General features: G+C 38.4%; 2 protein-coding genes across 3 annotated transcripts; one reads left to right on the top strand and one right to left on the bottom strand.

Annotated features, from left to right (window-relative positions):
- Positions 1-412: 412 nt before the first annotated feature.
- LOC108057652 (uncharacterized) lies at positions 413-14,729 on the top strand. 2 transcript variants are annotated; one of them, XM_017141988.3, is made up of 4 exons: positions 414-642; positions 3,033-3,244; positions 14,038-14,284; positions 14,349-14,729. In XM_017141988.3, exons 3-4 carry the CDS (start codon positions 14,257-14,259, stop codon positions 14,657-14,659), a joined length of 339 nt encoding a protein of 112 aa, XP_016997477.2. In that variant the 5' UTR covers positions 414-642; positions 3,033-3,244; positions 14,038-14,256; the 3' UTR covers positions 14,660-14,729. The 2 variants fall into 2 exon arrangements, 1 of the variants encoding a protein (XP_016997477.2); XR_011418754.1 differs by lacking the exons at positions 14,038-14,284; positions 14,349-14,729 and adding an exon at positions 3,738-4,019 and having other exon boundaries at positions 413-642.
- On the bottom strand, positions 11,585-13,164 carry LOC108057647 (uncharacterized). Its single transcript, XM_017141981.3, has 3 exons — positions 12,825-13,164; positions 11,766-12,695; positions 11,585-11,705 (listed from the first exon to the last, which is right to left on the bottom strand). Exons 1-3 carry the CDS (start codon positions 12,844-12,846, stop codon positions 11,638-11,640), a joined length of 1,020 nt encoding a protein of 339 aa, XP_016997470.2. The 5' UTR covers positions 12,847-13,164; the 3' UTR covers positions 11,585-11,637.
- Positions 14,730-15,055: the final 326 nt, after the last annotated feature.

Here is a 15,055-nt window from a genome sequence, read left to right as displayed (position 1 = left end):
GTTGGAAATATCGATGTTTGACTGGGCATCACCTTTAAAAGTAAAGCTGATAAAAAAACGGTGATTTGGTGATAATTTTTTGTACTAATGCTAATTCTAATGCCATTCATTAATATCAGGACATCTAACCAATTTGTATATTTAAGCATCGCCATCGAAAGCATCGACTCCGAACTTGTCTACACGACCAATTCTTAAACACGATCAAACTTGTTATTTGTACATTTAAGGGCCAAGTGTCGCCAACACTTTTTAAATACTCCACATTTAGCTGGATTATTTCTTCCGACAGTCTTGTTAGCTCCTACAAATGGGATTACTGCGGCACTTCCAATGCAAGCACCTTCTGTGCAACCCTGTCTGTCATCACAGGGGTTATCCATTTTGTGCAAGCAGCAGCGGAGGCGAAACCCCAAAAGTCAATCAGTCTGAAAATTATAAATGCAAATTGATGAAGCCGGCAAGGCTGGGCTGGCAGCTCATTGATTGCCGGGATACGGAGGAGCATAAACAATGGCCCACCTCACAGCACACTCACACACATTCTGGCAATCGAAGGAGCCAAGACGGATGGACAGTATATAACAATTAGAAGTTTCCTGCTCATCCAAGGAATCGGGCTGCGGAGGTACCAGGTACCAGGTAATCTGAGGCCATGTGGACAAACGACAGTGGCAAAGGCAACTTGTCAGCTCGAATGACGTTTTAATAAGTCACATAATTCATGGGTCGAGAATGGGTGGGGGTCTGTATGTTGGGTTCTGCATAGCGATAGGGGGACAGATTCTTCCCCGAAACTCCGGATTACTTGTTCAGCATGGAGTTGGAGATTGCAACGCCAGTGAAATACAGTGGGACTCGTTGGGCTTAAACCAGGGAACAAAAATAACTGTTATTGTAAATTTTTCATACAAAAAAATCACGCACTTAGAAGGGTCCTAAGAACTTTTTAAATACACCACAATTTTGATTAGCCATTGTAGTTTAAAAATCCGTAATGATTTTTATTTTTTGATTTTTATAATAAAACTCAAAAAATAACTGTTATTTTTTGATTTTTATAATAAAACTCAAAAAATAACTGTTATTTTTTGATTTTTATGAATAACAGTTATTCCTTTGACATTTTTGAAAAAATGAAATAATTAAAAAAACATGATACCCGTGCTTTTTATAACTTACTAAAAATTTGTTAAAAAAGGCAACCGCGCATATTTTATACCTATATTTTTTTTAAATTTTGTTTACCCACAAAATCGCCATAAATCAAGTTTGAGTTTTATTTTTGATCACGACGAATAACTGTTATTTGTCAACTTTTATTATAAAACTCAAAAAATAACAGTTATTCTTTGAGTTTTACTTTCAAATCAGAAAATAACTGTTAAAGTGTGATTTTTAAAATAAAACTTATAACAGTTACGTTTCCTGGCTTAAACTTGTTTGGACAGGAATCTCTGTAAGCGTGGGTTTTTAATTATTAATATTAATAGTATTTGTAAAAGCAATGTTAAATCACTGGGTGATACAATGTTGTGATCACTTTAAGCATATTTATTTTTTATAATTTATTGGTCCGTTTTACATTGTATGTTTGTACTAAAATGACAGAAAGTTACACTGTGATAGGATAAAATCAGTCTATGTTATTATAGTTCTAGAACACTGCACATGAAAAAAATAATTTAAGAAAAAAGTAATAATATTAATATTTATGTCCATTCTAGTAAAATTTTTTTTTTTTTTTAATTTTTCAATTATTTTAAAACAAGAGACAATATAAACTATTAAAAAAATCGTAAAAAAAGAATAAAAAGGGATATTTTGTGTTAATAACAGTACGCACATGATTTTAGGCATATATGTACAACTTAAAATATACAAAATTATGGTGTTAGTTTACCCCGATATAGTACTGAATCTAGTAGCTCACTATTAAAGTTTTTTTCTATTTATTCCTGACACACTGTGCGCACTCACCTGGCTGGACCGCGTAGCATCCATTGGCCTCAGGGCAAACGGCGCTTTTGGGACGCCTTGACACATGCTCCCTCCACACGCTCCACCACCCCATTCCCTGTCCCCTTGCTTGTCAGCTGCTCATTTGTCAATGTAATTGATTTTATGCCTGAGCTTTTGACTAAGGTTGTCGTGCCGTTAAATTTGCCCCGTGTGGGGACTTAGTAGAGGGGATAGCTTGGCCTATAGCAGACACTCAAATAGGAACACTGGAAAAAATCATTCAGACTAGTTTGCAATTCTCTTTAAGTAATATTCCAAATAACTTAATTTTTATAGTCGGTAATAGTTTTATTCTTTTAATGAATAGCACAGCATTCAAGATTAAAAAGGATTACATTTTAGAATATCCAAAACAGTATCTAATGTTTTTCGGGGTGCACACTGATAAAAGGGACGGATGAAGGGGCATCCGCAGACTGGATTGGTTTTTGTGGCTGAGATAGTTGGAGCTACCTGGCAACTTGGGGACTAGCCTTTTGCCTGATATATTATTCGATTACAGTTAGACGTAAATCAAGTGGAAGAGCATGATGTAGCCATCACTTGAGCTCCAGGTTCAGGATTCGAAGTGGGGTTTGAGTTGGGAGAAGTTATTGCGTTGACTTCATATGACAACGATTCAAATTGAATGCCTGCTTTGACCGATGGTCACCTAGGAAGCTTGAATCAATAAATATGTGAAAGAAGGTCAAGAGTGGTCACACATGTGGCGACATTAAAAGGGAAGAGGGATAGTTCGTAGATTAAGGCATTAGAATGAATGTTTAAATATGCTTAAAACGAAAATTTCTTTATTTATGAATATCATTAAATAAAAGATCTCGCCACAGTGAGAAACTAAATTAGGTTAGAAATTGTGAAAATAGTGAAAAAGTTCAATTTGTAAGACCTTAAAGACCTTTCTCTTTAAAGCACAATCCACAGTGAGTCGTAAAATGTACGGTAAAATTTAAACAACGATATAATGAAATATAAAAATCTACCGTTATAAAAATTCACTCCTTTTCTAGCATTTCTAATTGAATTTTAACACATTTCGTGACGGGATGATTGAATGATGGATCGAGTGAGAGATTGAGGAGTGCGCCACCCAATCGGCACAACTTAATTTTCAATTAATGCACGAAACCAGAACAAAAGGCTGGCCAAAACCGGCGAAGGAACCGGTAGCAGAAGGAACCCGGAGCAGGCTACAAGTGAGACAGAGGCGACTTTTTTATGGGTGAGTGTAGTGTATCTGGGAGATACGTTGATATTTCTTTTGGCCATCGCCCGAGGCTCACACACGCATTCGCGATTTGTGGTGGCAAAAGAAAAACCTTGGCGCTCATAAATTTTTATAGCTTGTAATTATTTGGAATGTCGGGCTGGACGGGTCCACGGTTTGGCCCCTCTTTTTCCGACTCCTCCCCACCATGTCTTCTGTATGGCCATCAGTGTTGTGGAAAATGAATCTGGCTATTTTTAAAGGTCAAGAGCCGTAATTTTTTAATCCATTTTTTTAAATTCGAATAAGAAAGGAGTTCCTGATACAGCAGGCTAATGTTAATAGTATTGGAAATACAAAAGTTTAAATACCTACATTGATTTAACAATGGATACTATAATTCTGCTTAAATTTTAAATCTTCTTTTTCATCAAACGACCCTTTATAAAAAAAATACATTGCATGTTGTTAAGTTTTTCTGAATTAATTAAATTTACCTTTCTCCTAGCTTCTTTTTATAAGGAAAGCTAGCACTGATGGCCATTCTGATCCGCACATGCGCGGCAGGCGGTCCGAGAAGATGACTTTGGCCAGCTTCCTGCTTTGTTTGGTTTTTGGCTTCGGAGCAATGCGAGATTTATACATTGGCTTAATTAATGGCAATGCTTTCGCGATTGGCTTTTATGTCTCGTACGCGTATCTGCTGGATGCATTCAAGCAGCCGGTGTCTGTAATTAGTCGTGGCCAGCTGAGAGTCGTGTTTACTAGGCAGTCTTGACCAAAACCATCCGCTTTGCTTTCTCCTAGGTGCTAATAAAGTTGTCGGCTAATGAAATTGGCAATGCCAATGCCACAATCACGATTGTTGGACGATAAAGGATTGATAAAGAATGTTTGGATCACTGTGTTCACATCTTGGCATGGTCATAATTAGGAGTCAGATATATAGAATGGGAATTGACAAAGAAATAAAGTCTTCTGAATTGATTACCAGCTTCTGTTCTTCAATAAAAAGATTTTATTTGCAAAAACAAGATTTACATATTTAAAATCTAAACTAGTTTGAACTTCCCAGAGTTGAGGTAAAATGGAATAAATATAACAGTATATATGTGAACTATTTTTAAGGGCAGTATTATTTAAGAAGTAGTATTTGAATGGAAGGCTGCTCCCCATAATAATTAATTTCATTTTATTTCAAAAATATCAATTTTCTTGATTTTGGTTAAAGGGTTAACTGTGCACGAGTTGAAATAAATCCAACAACCGTTCAAGCGGAAAACTTCCAGAGATAATAATATTCCTAACTTTTGTGGTAGCCAATCACGATTCTATTACATATCAGTGTGGAGCTGAGCATTATGCATATAACTTTGCTTGCTCATTATCTCCTCGGCCGGCACTTCTCCGACTTCCCCGATTCTCGGCCACTTTCAACGCCTCGGCGAGCAAACTCAATTACTTAGAGAACACGCTGTTGTCCCGCACTTCTTCATCCCCGCCACGCCCCCTGCCCGCTCACCGCCTCTTTTTCATCCCGAGGCAATTCCTGTCTTTTGGCTTGGCTTTTACTTTGACTTCGTTTCGTTTCTGCCTTTCTGCCCGGCAACTTAAAATGCAAACATTTGCCGAGCTTCTACGGAGCTGCAGAGCAGAGTTCTCTTCTCTACATGGCTGTTTTTGCCTATTTGATGATTACAAATTAATCACACTTTAAACATGGCAATTACGCTCTGGAGGGGGCCACAAAACTTGCATAGACACATGGCCCGACGAATCCCGGCTTCCTCAGCAGCGAAGTTCGCTTCTTTTATATGGAAAATTGCTTCCTTTCGCTGTTTAACTTTCGTTTTAATAAATAATCAAGTAGGCTCTGAGTCGGGAGCCGGGCTCCACTTGAGCTGTTTTAAGCTCCACTTTACACTCATAAAAATAATTTTTTTCATTTTAGAAAATCGCCCTAAAAAAATTTTCGCCTTTGAACTGAGAAAAATTTTCTATTTTCACGACAAATTTGCCATAAATTTAAGGCAGGTGACCATAAAAAAATATTTTTAGGGCCGGTTTCTCGAGTCCCTGTCAAAGTCCCTGATAGCTATCTGTTCGAAAAACTTAAATACCAGATAAACTGTTCGTAAAAGCAAATCCGCTTTCTCGACTGCTTTAATTTATCTGAACGAGAAACAATTACAGAGTGCTGTTAACGCACAGAATTGTGCTGTAGAGCGCAAAAAATGGCGTGCTTCGATTATTTCATCAGCTGTTTGGGTATAATTCAAAGGAAAAGTCAGCTGTGATTTCGTTTCTTCTTCTTAGTTGGCTCTGGGAAATCAGCTGTCATTCTATCGAGCCGAAAACGCTTAACAGGGACTCCGAGTCCCTGTCAAAGTTAGCTCTCACATTGATGCTCGAGAAAGCCAAAATGCCTTAGCAGGGACTTTATCTGTTCGAGAAATGTTAGCCGGCACTCGAGAAACCGGCCCTTAGGGTTAATTTTTCTATTTTTCTAATATTTAGGGCGATTTTGTTCGATTTGCTTCGTTTTGACCTTTTCTAAATCCAACGGCGAATTGCCCTAATTTTTTTTCTAAAATTTGTCTAAATACAAGGGCGATTCGCCTTAAAAATCACTCCAAAAGTGTGAAATTCGGTAGCCCAGCGGTCTAATCACTTGCGCTTTCAACTTTGCTATATGAGGACTAAGGTCGTGGGGTTGTGGGTTCGAACCCTGTGTGATTCAACTTGATTTTTATATTTTTTTTTTGTAAACATTATAATACTGAGGACATTTTTTCGTCCGAATTTTAAATTAAAGTAGTCTTTAAACCTTAAAAACGTATGGGAGTTCTGAGTTAAAAGCATACTTTGTGTTTGCGGGCAAGAAAACGGGACTAATTGTCACAGTCGTCAGGAAAAAACAAGAAAGGAAGCTAGCTTCGGCAAGCCGAAGCTTATGTACCCTTGCAGATCATTCTATTAATTTACAAATCGCAAAAATGTTAAATTTCTTATTATTTCACATTAATTTTTCGATCGTTTCTATCAGCTATATGATATAGTAGTTCGATCTTTTAAAAATTAAAATCGAAATTCGGAAATATTTCAAAATAGTCATATCCCAGAGTAGAAGGAACTGTAATAAAAACCAACAAAGATATAATTTTTTTCCCATTAATTTCCATTTAATTTTTCGACCGTTTCTATGGCAGCTATATGATATAGTGATCCGATTTAAAAAACAAGAAAAACCGAAATTCAAAAATATATAAAAAAAAATTTTCCCAAGAGTAGAAGGTAAAATTTTAAAAAACACCGGAGCTAGAATTTTTTTACGTTTTTTTTTTTGATCCTTCCTATGGGAGCTATAAGATATAGTTGTCCGATCCGTTTGGTTCCGACATATATACTACCTGCAATAGAAATACGACTTTTACGAAAGTTTCATCCCGATAGCTTTAAAACTGAGAGACTAGTTTGCGTAGAAACGGACGGACAGACGGACAGACGGACAGACGGACGGACAGACGGACAGACGGACATGGCTAGATCGACTCGTCTAGTGATGCTGATCAAGAATATATATACTTTATGGGGTCGGAAACGTCTCCTTCACTGCGTTGCAAACTTCTGACTGAAATCATAATACCCTCTGCAAGGGTATAAATATACGGATTAGTTGCCTTTAGTCATATTATAACGTAGACCTCAAGAAAATAAGATGTGTGCAGAGTTTGTTCGTCGTCTTGCGCGATGGGTCTGTGGTGCAGCGGTAGAACGTTAGACTCTAAACCGAGAGGTCGTGGGTTCGATTCTCGCAATGACCAAAAAAAGTAAGTTGTTTTTTCTCCTCATATTTATTTCCCTAATTCATTTACAAACATGATTTTTCAGTTCTAACGGCTGTGCTGTATAGATCGGGCCCCCCTCTTAACCCGGCTCCCATATAAACTACACACCAATACAATAATATGAAACGGTGTCCTCCGCCGGTGTTGTTTAATTAAAGCAGTCCCAGTTCCCAGAATATAGACGATTAAAAAAAAACATGCTTCCCAAATTCAGTTAAGCATGCTCAAACACGATTTTTTTTAATTTGTCTAATTTTTTAGGGCATTTGCCTATAAAAACAGAAAATTCGCCCTTAATTTTAGAAAAATACACCTTAAAATTAGGGCAAATCACCCTAAAAACAGGAAAATATTTCTTATTTCAAGAAAAATCACCGTAAATTAAACCAAATTTCCATCGGGATTTTTTAGAAAATTTTTCTAAATACACGGGCGAATCGCCAGCGGATACGATTTATGGGCGATTTTCTAAATCCACGGGCGAAAAGTCAGTTTTTTAGGGCGATTTAGGGTAAAAATTTCTATGAGTGTAGCTGCTCCGGCACTCGGAAAAAATGTTGGTTATTTAATAAAATTTTTAATATTGCAAAACATAATACAATAATATATTGCAAAAACACATTTTAAGGTTATTTAATTTATATATATTTATATATATATATTTTAAATTTCTTTTTTGTTTACACAATGTTAATAAAACAAAAAATTAATGATAATAAATTTTTTAAAATTCTTTATTTTTTAAATTATTATGAGTAAAACAAATGAAACTTGCAGTAGACGAAAGCTGACTGTTTTAATTTAAGGTGCAAAGTTTAAATATCTCAAGAAAATACATCTTTAGTTCAAAATTCAAAGCCATTATTTAATTCAGTTTTTTTCTTAGTGCTCTTGCTCTTCTTGGCCGCTGCTGTTCGTCAAGTCCCTCGTGTAATTTCCAGGCAATTTCTCATACCCATAATTGCATAATTTCAAAGTTGTTGGCAACTTAATTGCGCTGCACATTGGAGCAGGCCAAGACTGATTCTCGGGCTACCTGTCTCCCTCTGGCCGCCTATTGCCGTCCCGCTCCAGCCGCTGTCTTCGGTGTAAATAAAACCTTTTTAAACGGTTGTCAGGCGGTTGGAACCCACGTTGGTCCTAACTGCCAGCGACTTCAAAAGCGCGCATCATCATCAAACATGTGTTGTCGGACTGGGCCCAGAACGGCCCCTCCCCCCGGAGACCGCCCCCGATTATTCCCCATCCCCCCTCCCCACCATTGCGCCCCACGGCCATTTGCCATCAAAGTTAATATGGTTTATATTAAATTTTGTTGCCTGGCCTCCTTTTCAGTCCGGTTCAACTGCTCTGGCTGGCGGGCATTTTATAATCTGCATCTGCCGCACTTCCCTATCTGCCCACCGCCCCGCCTCATCCACCACCCACCTCCCCTCTTCAGTCCTGTTTGTAGAATTGTTTTCATTTTTTCCCACTTTTTCCGCCTTTTCCTCTGCGTGTCGCAAACATTTCGCATCAAATTACTCAATTAATTTCACTTAAATGAAAAACAAAGTTAAGGCGAGCATTTAATGTGGGAGAAACGGAGAACAGGAAATGCTGCGGCCAGTCATTCCCACCAGGAATTACCAAATTGGTGGGCATTTGTGTGGAAATCGCGGATAATTGGTCGAGAATAAAACAAGTTAAGGAGCCAATTTATGGTTCGTAGAACGTAAAATGAAAGCGAAATTATAGAGCTGAAAAAGGATCAAGTTAGGAATTAAATAGGGGCAATAAGAAATGCAAGTCGCCATTCTTGGTTGCAGCCAATGAATAACGTATCTTCTTCAATGCCATAACTCATGTATAATGCAATTCAATTGAAAAAAATGTGAGTCCCATCATAAATATTCGTTTTTTCTTGCAGACAAATAATCTATAAATCTCGCAGAAAAATAATCAATAAATCTTTGGATTATTTCCACAGAAGATCGATTCTACATATTCTGTAAAAATATAGTAGAACTTTAAAGCTACAACTGTTAGCCGGAATTTCTAGCAAGTGCCCCTTAAACTCGCCAGAAATGTTTAACGAACCTGAAAAATTGTAACTTTTCCGAAACTGTAAAGCATCCAAAGCAGCCACCTTCAAAAAACCCTAAAAGTGAAGCCAGGAGAATGGTCTCTGCAGGGAGTATTTCAGAGCGGACAGTAGTCAACGAGCATTTCCAAATTGATTTATGGGCACATTTCTTGCAAATGAGCCAAGCAAATCAAAACAAGACAGCTTGTAGGAGCATATATTCCTGTTTCTCCCTCCAGTCCTCCGATTCTCCGATCTTCCTCTGCCCATTGCCAATGTGGACTGCCAACAGAGCCAACGAAATGCATTTGGCACGCAATTACGGCCCAAAGTGTTAATTGCATTTCCGCTCTGCTCTGCAGCCAACCAAAGGAGCAGAATCACCAGCAGAAGCTGGAAGGCTGAAGTCGAGGCTATCCAAGCCATCAAATGCGGCACGGCCCACAGCTCACGCATTTGGCATTAACCAGAGACAGCCTACACACACTGTAAAAAATTGTGTATGAAAAACACAAATTTGGGAATACAAAAAATAAAAGGCAATCAGAAGTGAGTTCTTAACATACTCAGAAAACTTAATATTTGTATGGACATCTTTTATATTTTAAACAAATTTTTTGGTTGCACACTTTTTGAAAGCCACATTTTTTTTACTTTTCACTTAAGTGGAGGGGGAATTTATCCTCAATATTCCTAACTGGCAATTTTTATTCTGAGACATACAATTAAAACGGATTTTTATTTCGTAAAGTTGCCTAAGATTTTTGGCACAGTGCATTGGGGAGCAGTAAACGTGGCTAAGCCAGAGCCAAACCAAAGCATTTGGCTAAGATAAGCGAGCGGCAGAGTTAACGGATTTTTTTTGTGCGCTGCTGTGCGAAATGTAGGGGAATTCGGCGGAGGATGGGGCACATAATGGCCAAGACGCATGCGTGGCACTGCGGACCTGGCCAAAAACAGAGCAAAGCAGTCCAGACACGCAGCAGGCAGCCAGATGGGGCGAAACTAAGTCAAACATTTGTAGAACACGGCGGAGAATCCAGCAAAAGGAGTCTCTGCACTCAGAAGATCTCCCGGGGGATTGCGGATGAAAAAGTGGAAAATTTATGGGCCCCAAAAGGCGAATAGATGTCGTAGATTTCGCATGCTACAGCGAATAGTTAAAAGTTGAGGATGGGGCCTTAGTCTTGGCCAAACCTACCATGTTGGATGCATTGGGCATATGTAAAATATAGGTTGGAGGAATTGATAGGTGCCCACAACGAGATAGCAATCTTTTTCTGAGATAACAACAAAAACGGGGAGAACTAACAAAAATCCCAAAAGCCATTTGTGAACTTCCCTTGAACTCCGTTAGCTGACCAGAAGTGCTTTTTAATTGGTCGGAGCTGCAATTTGCATAGACCATTTGCAGCCAGTTATCGCCAGGAGGTCTGACATTCGAAACGGGTCCAAGCTTCGATTCGGGAATCCTGCTTACCATCGTCGCTCGGCTACATGTGGCAACATTTCAGTGATAAGCCCCAGCAAAAATGTTGGCCAAGTCGGTACCCAGCTGTCGATTCCACATTTGGCCACGCTCCAATCTGGAAAGCCAAGCTATCCCCATTCCCTTGGCGCTGTCGGTTTTGTGGCATTTGTATTGGCAAATCAATGATAATGGCATTTATTTGAGCCAACTCCGCTACGCTCGTCGTGCGGCTCTTAACCAAATCCGTTAATAAGCCATTTTGACAAATTGGATGATTGCCGCGCAATCGTTTGCTTGCCAGGAGCAGATGGGACATCGACATCCCAGCGAGTTCCCGCCAATTGTGAAAGTGTGGCGAAAGTGAAGATAAAATGTCAAGCAAACAACTTCTTGGCAGATACGGAAAATGGCGTGAAAAACGGATATGGCTACGGGAATTGTCGGGAAAAACGAATGAGCAATAGCAATGATTATGAAGAATGGCCATTTTAGTAATTTCATGCTTCGATTTTTAGAATAAAATGTATTATTGTAACTGTTTTATATTTACAATTTTTATGGGAGAGGTCTGTAGGTTGGTACACCTTTTATTTGTTATGGTAGGAACCGATCGAAAGCTTAGTCTGTTCGTTTTAAAATAAGAATTAAAAAAACATTTATTTCTTAGGGAAAATAAAAAAAAAAATTTTTAAATGTTAAAAAATTTTATTTTGAAAAAGAGATGGCACTTAAAAAGTCAATAAAATTTACACAAAAAGTTCTCTAAACTTTTAGAAACTATTTATTTATGTTATCTAAATAAATTTTTGGTTGTTTTGACTTGTTTGCCGTCTATTTTTAAATAATTGTTTTGTAGTGGGAAAGTTTTTGTATGAATTATAAGTAAAATAATGATTTTAAATATACAACATTGATCACTTTTATAAGTATGTTTATTTCGAATTAAATGTTAAGTTATACATGTTTTTAATGGAATGTTATGAAAATTCGCTGAGACAATTTCTTAGACTCCCGTAGGAATCGCTTACATCATATCCCTCTTATAACAAGTAATGGTGTTTTGGCACTCGGAATCGTGAACCTGATGGAAAACTGCAATAAGAAATACGATTGTTAAATATAAGTCATTTAGAGGAGTCAAATAACCATTACCATTCTTGATGTTGAAGCAGTTCCACTGGCTCAGCTCACATTGTCCCGGAAAGTTGACCACACATTTGCCGTTGCTGGCACATATGGATAGAGAGGCTTTGGGACACTCAAAGTTGCATTTTCCCAGTTTAATTTCCTCCTTATATTGGGCAATCAGTTGGGGAATGTGGGCGTGGACTTGGTTGACGATATTGGATACCTTTTCGGGAATTACCAGAGAGCGACCTGCTTTGGATCCGTTTGGCTGGGGTGTTGTTTCAGAAGGCTCGGGGTCCTTATGATCCTCTTCATCCTCCTTGTTAATTTCCTTCTCCCTCTGAGCCTCCTGTTCCTTCTTTTGCTTAATGGCCTGGTTCACAGCCAAAGGAATATGCTTCTCAGCCTGTTGCATCACCTTGGTCACATGCTGTTGCAGTTTGTTAAGCTTTTCGGCCACATTGATGGGTTCTTGGCCAGGCAGCGAGAGGACCACTTGGTCCACCGGCGGCATCACCACCTTGTTCTGCACCACCGGTCTTCCTTGATGGATCAGCGTACCGGTGGCCTGGTGATTGGTAATCCTCACCTGTGGACTGCCAGCTTGCACCGGCTGTAGGCCAGATTGCAGCGGAGGTGCAGGCGTTGGGATGTCGGCAGAGGGAGTGGCAAGGACATCACCAGTGTGTGCCAGTGGTGGAAGGAGATCTGGATGGGGCTTGACCACTGGCGCCCCGCTCCCACTCCCACTCCCATTCCAGTCCACCGGTCCACTCAATGTGTTCGAGTCCTGAGGTTTGTTCTTAATATGCTGGAGTACATGATTGATGTGGCTGGTTATCAGGTTCTGGATGTGAATGGGCAGCTCCGTTGGCCGGGGTTTCCCCGTTGTGGCTGCAGTTGCGGCTTCTGTGGTCTGGGGCAACTCTGCGGCTTGTCCCAGCGACAGGATGGCTGAAAATACCAAAGATTTGCTATCAAGATTTGCTTTTTATCTCTTGAATAGGTTATTTTTTATTATCCAGAAGGAGCTATGACTTTCGCCGTTTTTTAAATTAAGTTTAAAAGTCTACTTCAACTCACCTAAAACCAAAATGACTTTCATATTTGTCTGATAATCCACACTTGCGTTCCTTTTCGACACTCAAAGGCGTTCTGTGGTTCTTTCGAAAAATGTTGGCACTTTATAAAGGCTTTTCGGGCTCCCTTAAACGTCACCAGCCTTGCAAACGATTTGTTTAATAATATTTGCTCATGTTATTATTTGGTTTTTATGTAAATTCTCAGCACACGAGATGCTAACAGGTTTTCGGTTGCGCTTGAACGGACCAGTGAGCTGAGATTCCCGCTTTTGAAGGTGGTGGGGAAGGGGATGAGAAATACTTGTCTTTCAGCTGGGAATATCTCTCACATACAGCTTTAATCGTTTCCTTATGGAACATCATGTCTGGAAGTGGCATTTTAAAAACGGAAAATTATGAGATATATTTGGAGTGTCCACAAATTATGTCTAATTATTTAAGGTGCCAAAAAATATAATATGCACAAACAAATCAATTTAATTTGAATATGTAGGTATTTATTTATACTTATTTTATTTATATTGAAGTAAATGGGTTTTTTTTTAAATGTAATAAACAGATGAACTATTTTTTTAACTATCTATTTTCCTTTTAATGTGCAAACATCTCACTACATCAAGTATAAATTTCTTAATTGCGATAGTCAAGAAATGTTTTTAAAGTTTTTTGTTTTTTTTTTGGTATTAAGTTACTTTCAACCTCGAGCAGCTGAGAGAATTATTTGGCCTACTCGTCTAAAAAGTGGTTAAAGTTTAAGCAGATTTATTCATAATACAGATTTGGATAGTATAATATTTAATTTTGCAACAAAGTCTTTAGCGCCGTCACATAACCACGCGGAATTTTCCAGAACTAATAAAAGCTGAACACAATTCAAAGCATACTTTTAGGCGGCAAATACAGTGAAAAAAATTGTTTTCAATCATAAATCTTGAGTTTACAAATTTAAATCATTATCGCTAAAAAAATTCTATATTTAAATAAAAATTTGCTTAATTCAAGACATCCATTTTATAACTTCGGTCTTAAACTAAGAATTTTGTTCTTGAATTTAGATCGGGTTTTTCTGCTCAGTGAATAAGTATGCAAATTTGGCATTTCAGACTTTTATTTTTAGCCAGGCTGGCCGTTTAATTACAAGCCAGATAAGAATAAAAATGACAGACAAAGCTGTTGATGCCGCTGATGATGATGCAATTTAATATCTCTGGCAGGTGTTAAAATAAGGGATTATGCAGGGAATCAGGAAGGACAGACCGCAGCATCGGCAGCAAAAACCAAAAGCTTTTATCAGCAGAAATCTGTTGGGTATATAAAATCGTGGGCAGTCGTTGGCAAATTCAACAGTTTTACAGTTGCCGCAAACACGGCAAGGTAAACGCATCAAAAATCAACATAAACAGTTTCAGCCGAAATTACATCGCAAACCAACAATGAAGCTGCTGTCGTTATTCTTTCTGGGTTCGTTTTTTTTTGTAAACCAAACGAATAATTAATTAATTATAACAAAATCATTTTTGTATAGCTTGCATTGCCTTAACTGCCGCCAAAGTGGTACCCGCTTCAAATAGCAACAATTTAAGCATTGATCAGCATGGGAAAAGGGTTTACGCCGATGAAGTCGAGGATAAATGTGACTATTTTTGTGCCGAAAAGGATCCTTCTGTATGCGCCACCAACGGACAATGCCTTCTGAAGTTTGAGAGCCGCTGTGCCATGACAGCCTACAACTGCCGCAATCCCCAGAAAATGTTCAAGACGGTGGAAGATCATCGGTGCATGCAGGATTGGCAGCCGCTTTGCATGGAGTCAGATCTCAGGGAATTCGGCTTGTGAAGTGGGTTCCGGTTGATAGGTTGTGAAAGAAAATTTAAATAAAACTCCTTTAAACGAGATGAACTTTATTCTTGTTACATGTTTGGGCTGTACTTTTAAAAATAAAAAAGAGATTTCGGGATTTCTTAAAAAAAGCTTTCAATTTGTAACTTTCCCAAACCCCATGAAATATTTATGCGCACGTAGATACCGTTTGAAAACGGACCTCTTCGGACAGCTATATGCTTTGCATCAACAAAATTTCTTGGTTTTGGCCCACTGAAAGCTATTATAGCCTTACAGAGAGTATTATAACTACAGCCAGAAGTTTTAAACGCAAGGAAGGATACTTTTTTTTACCAGATAATAAAGTATTTATATATTTGATCAGCATCAGTCGTTTCATCCGCTTCTAGC

The sequence above is a fragment of the Drosophila takahashii genome, chromosome 3L (genome assembly GCF_030179915.1).
Source record: "Drosophila takahashii strain IR98-3 E-12201 chromosome 3L, DtakHiC1v2, whole genome shotgun sequence".
NCBI classification, from domain to species: domain Eukaryota; kingdom Metazoa; phylum Arthropoda; class Insecta; order Diptera; family Drosophilidae; genus Drosophila; species Drosophila takahashii.
Note: the sequence above shows the minus strand (reverse complement) of the source record. Positions and strands in the feature narration are given on the sequence as shown.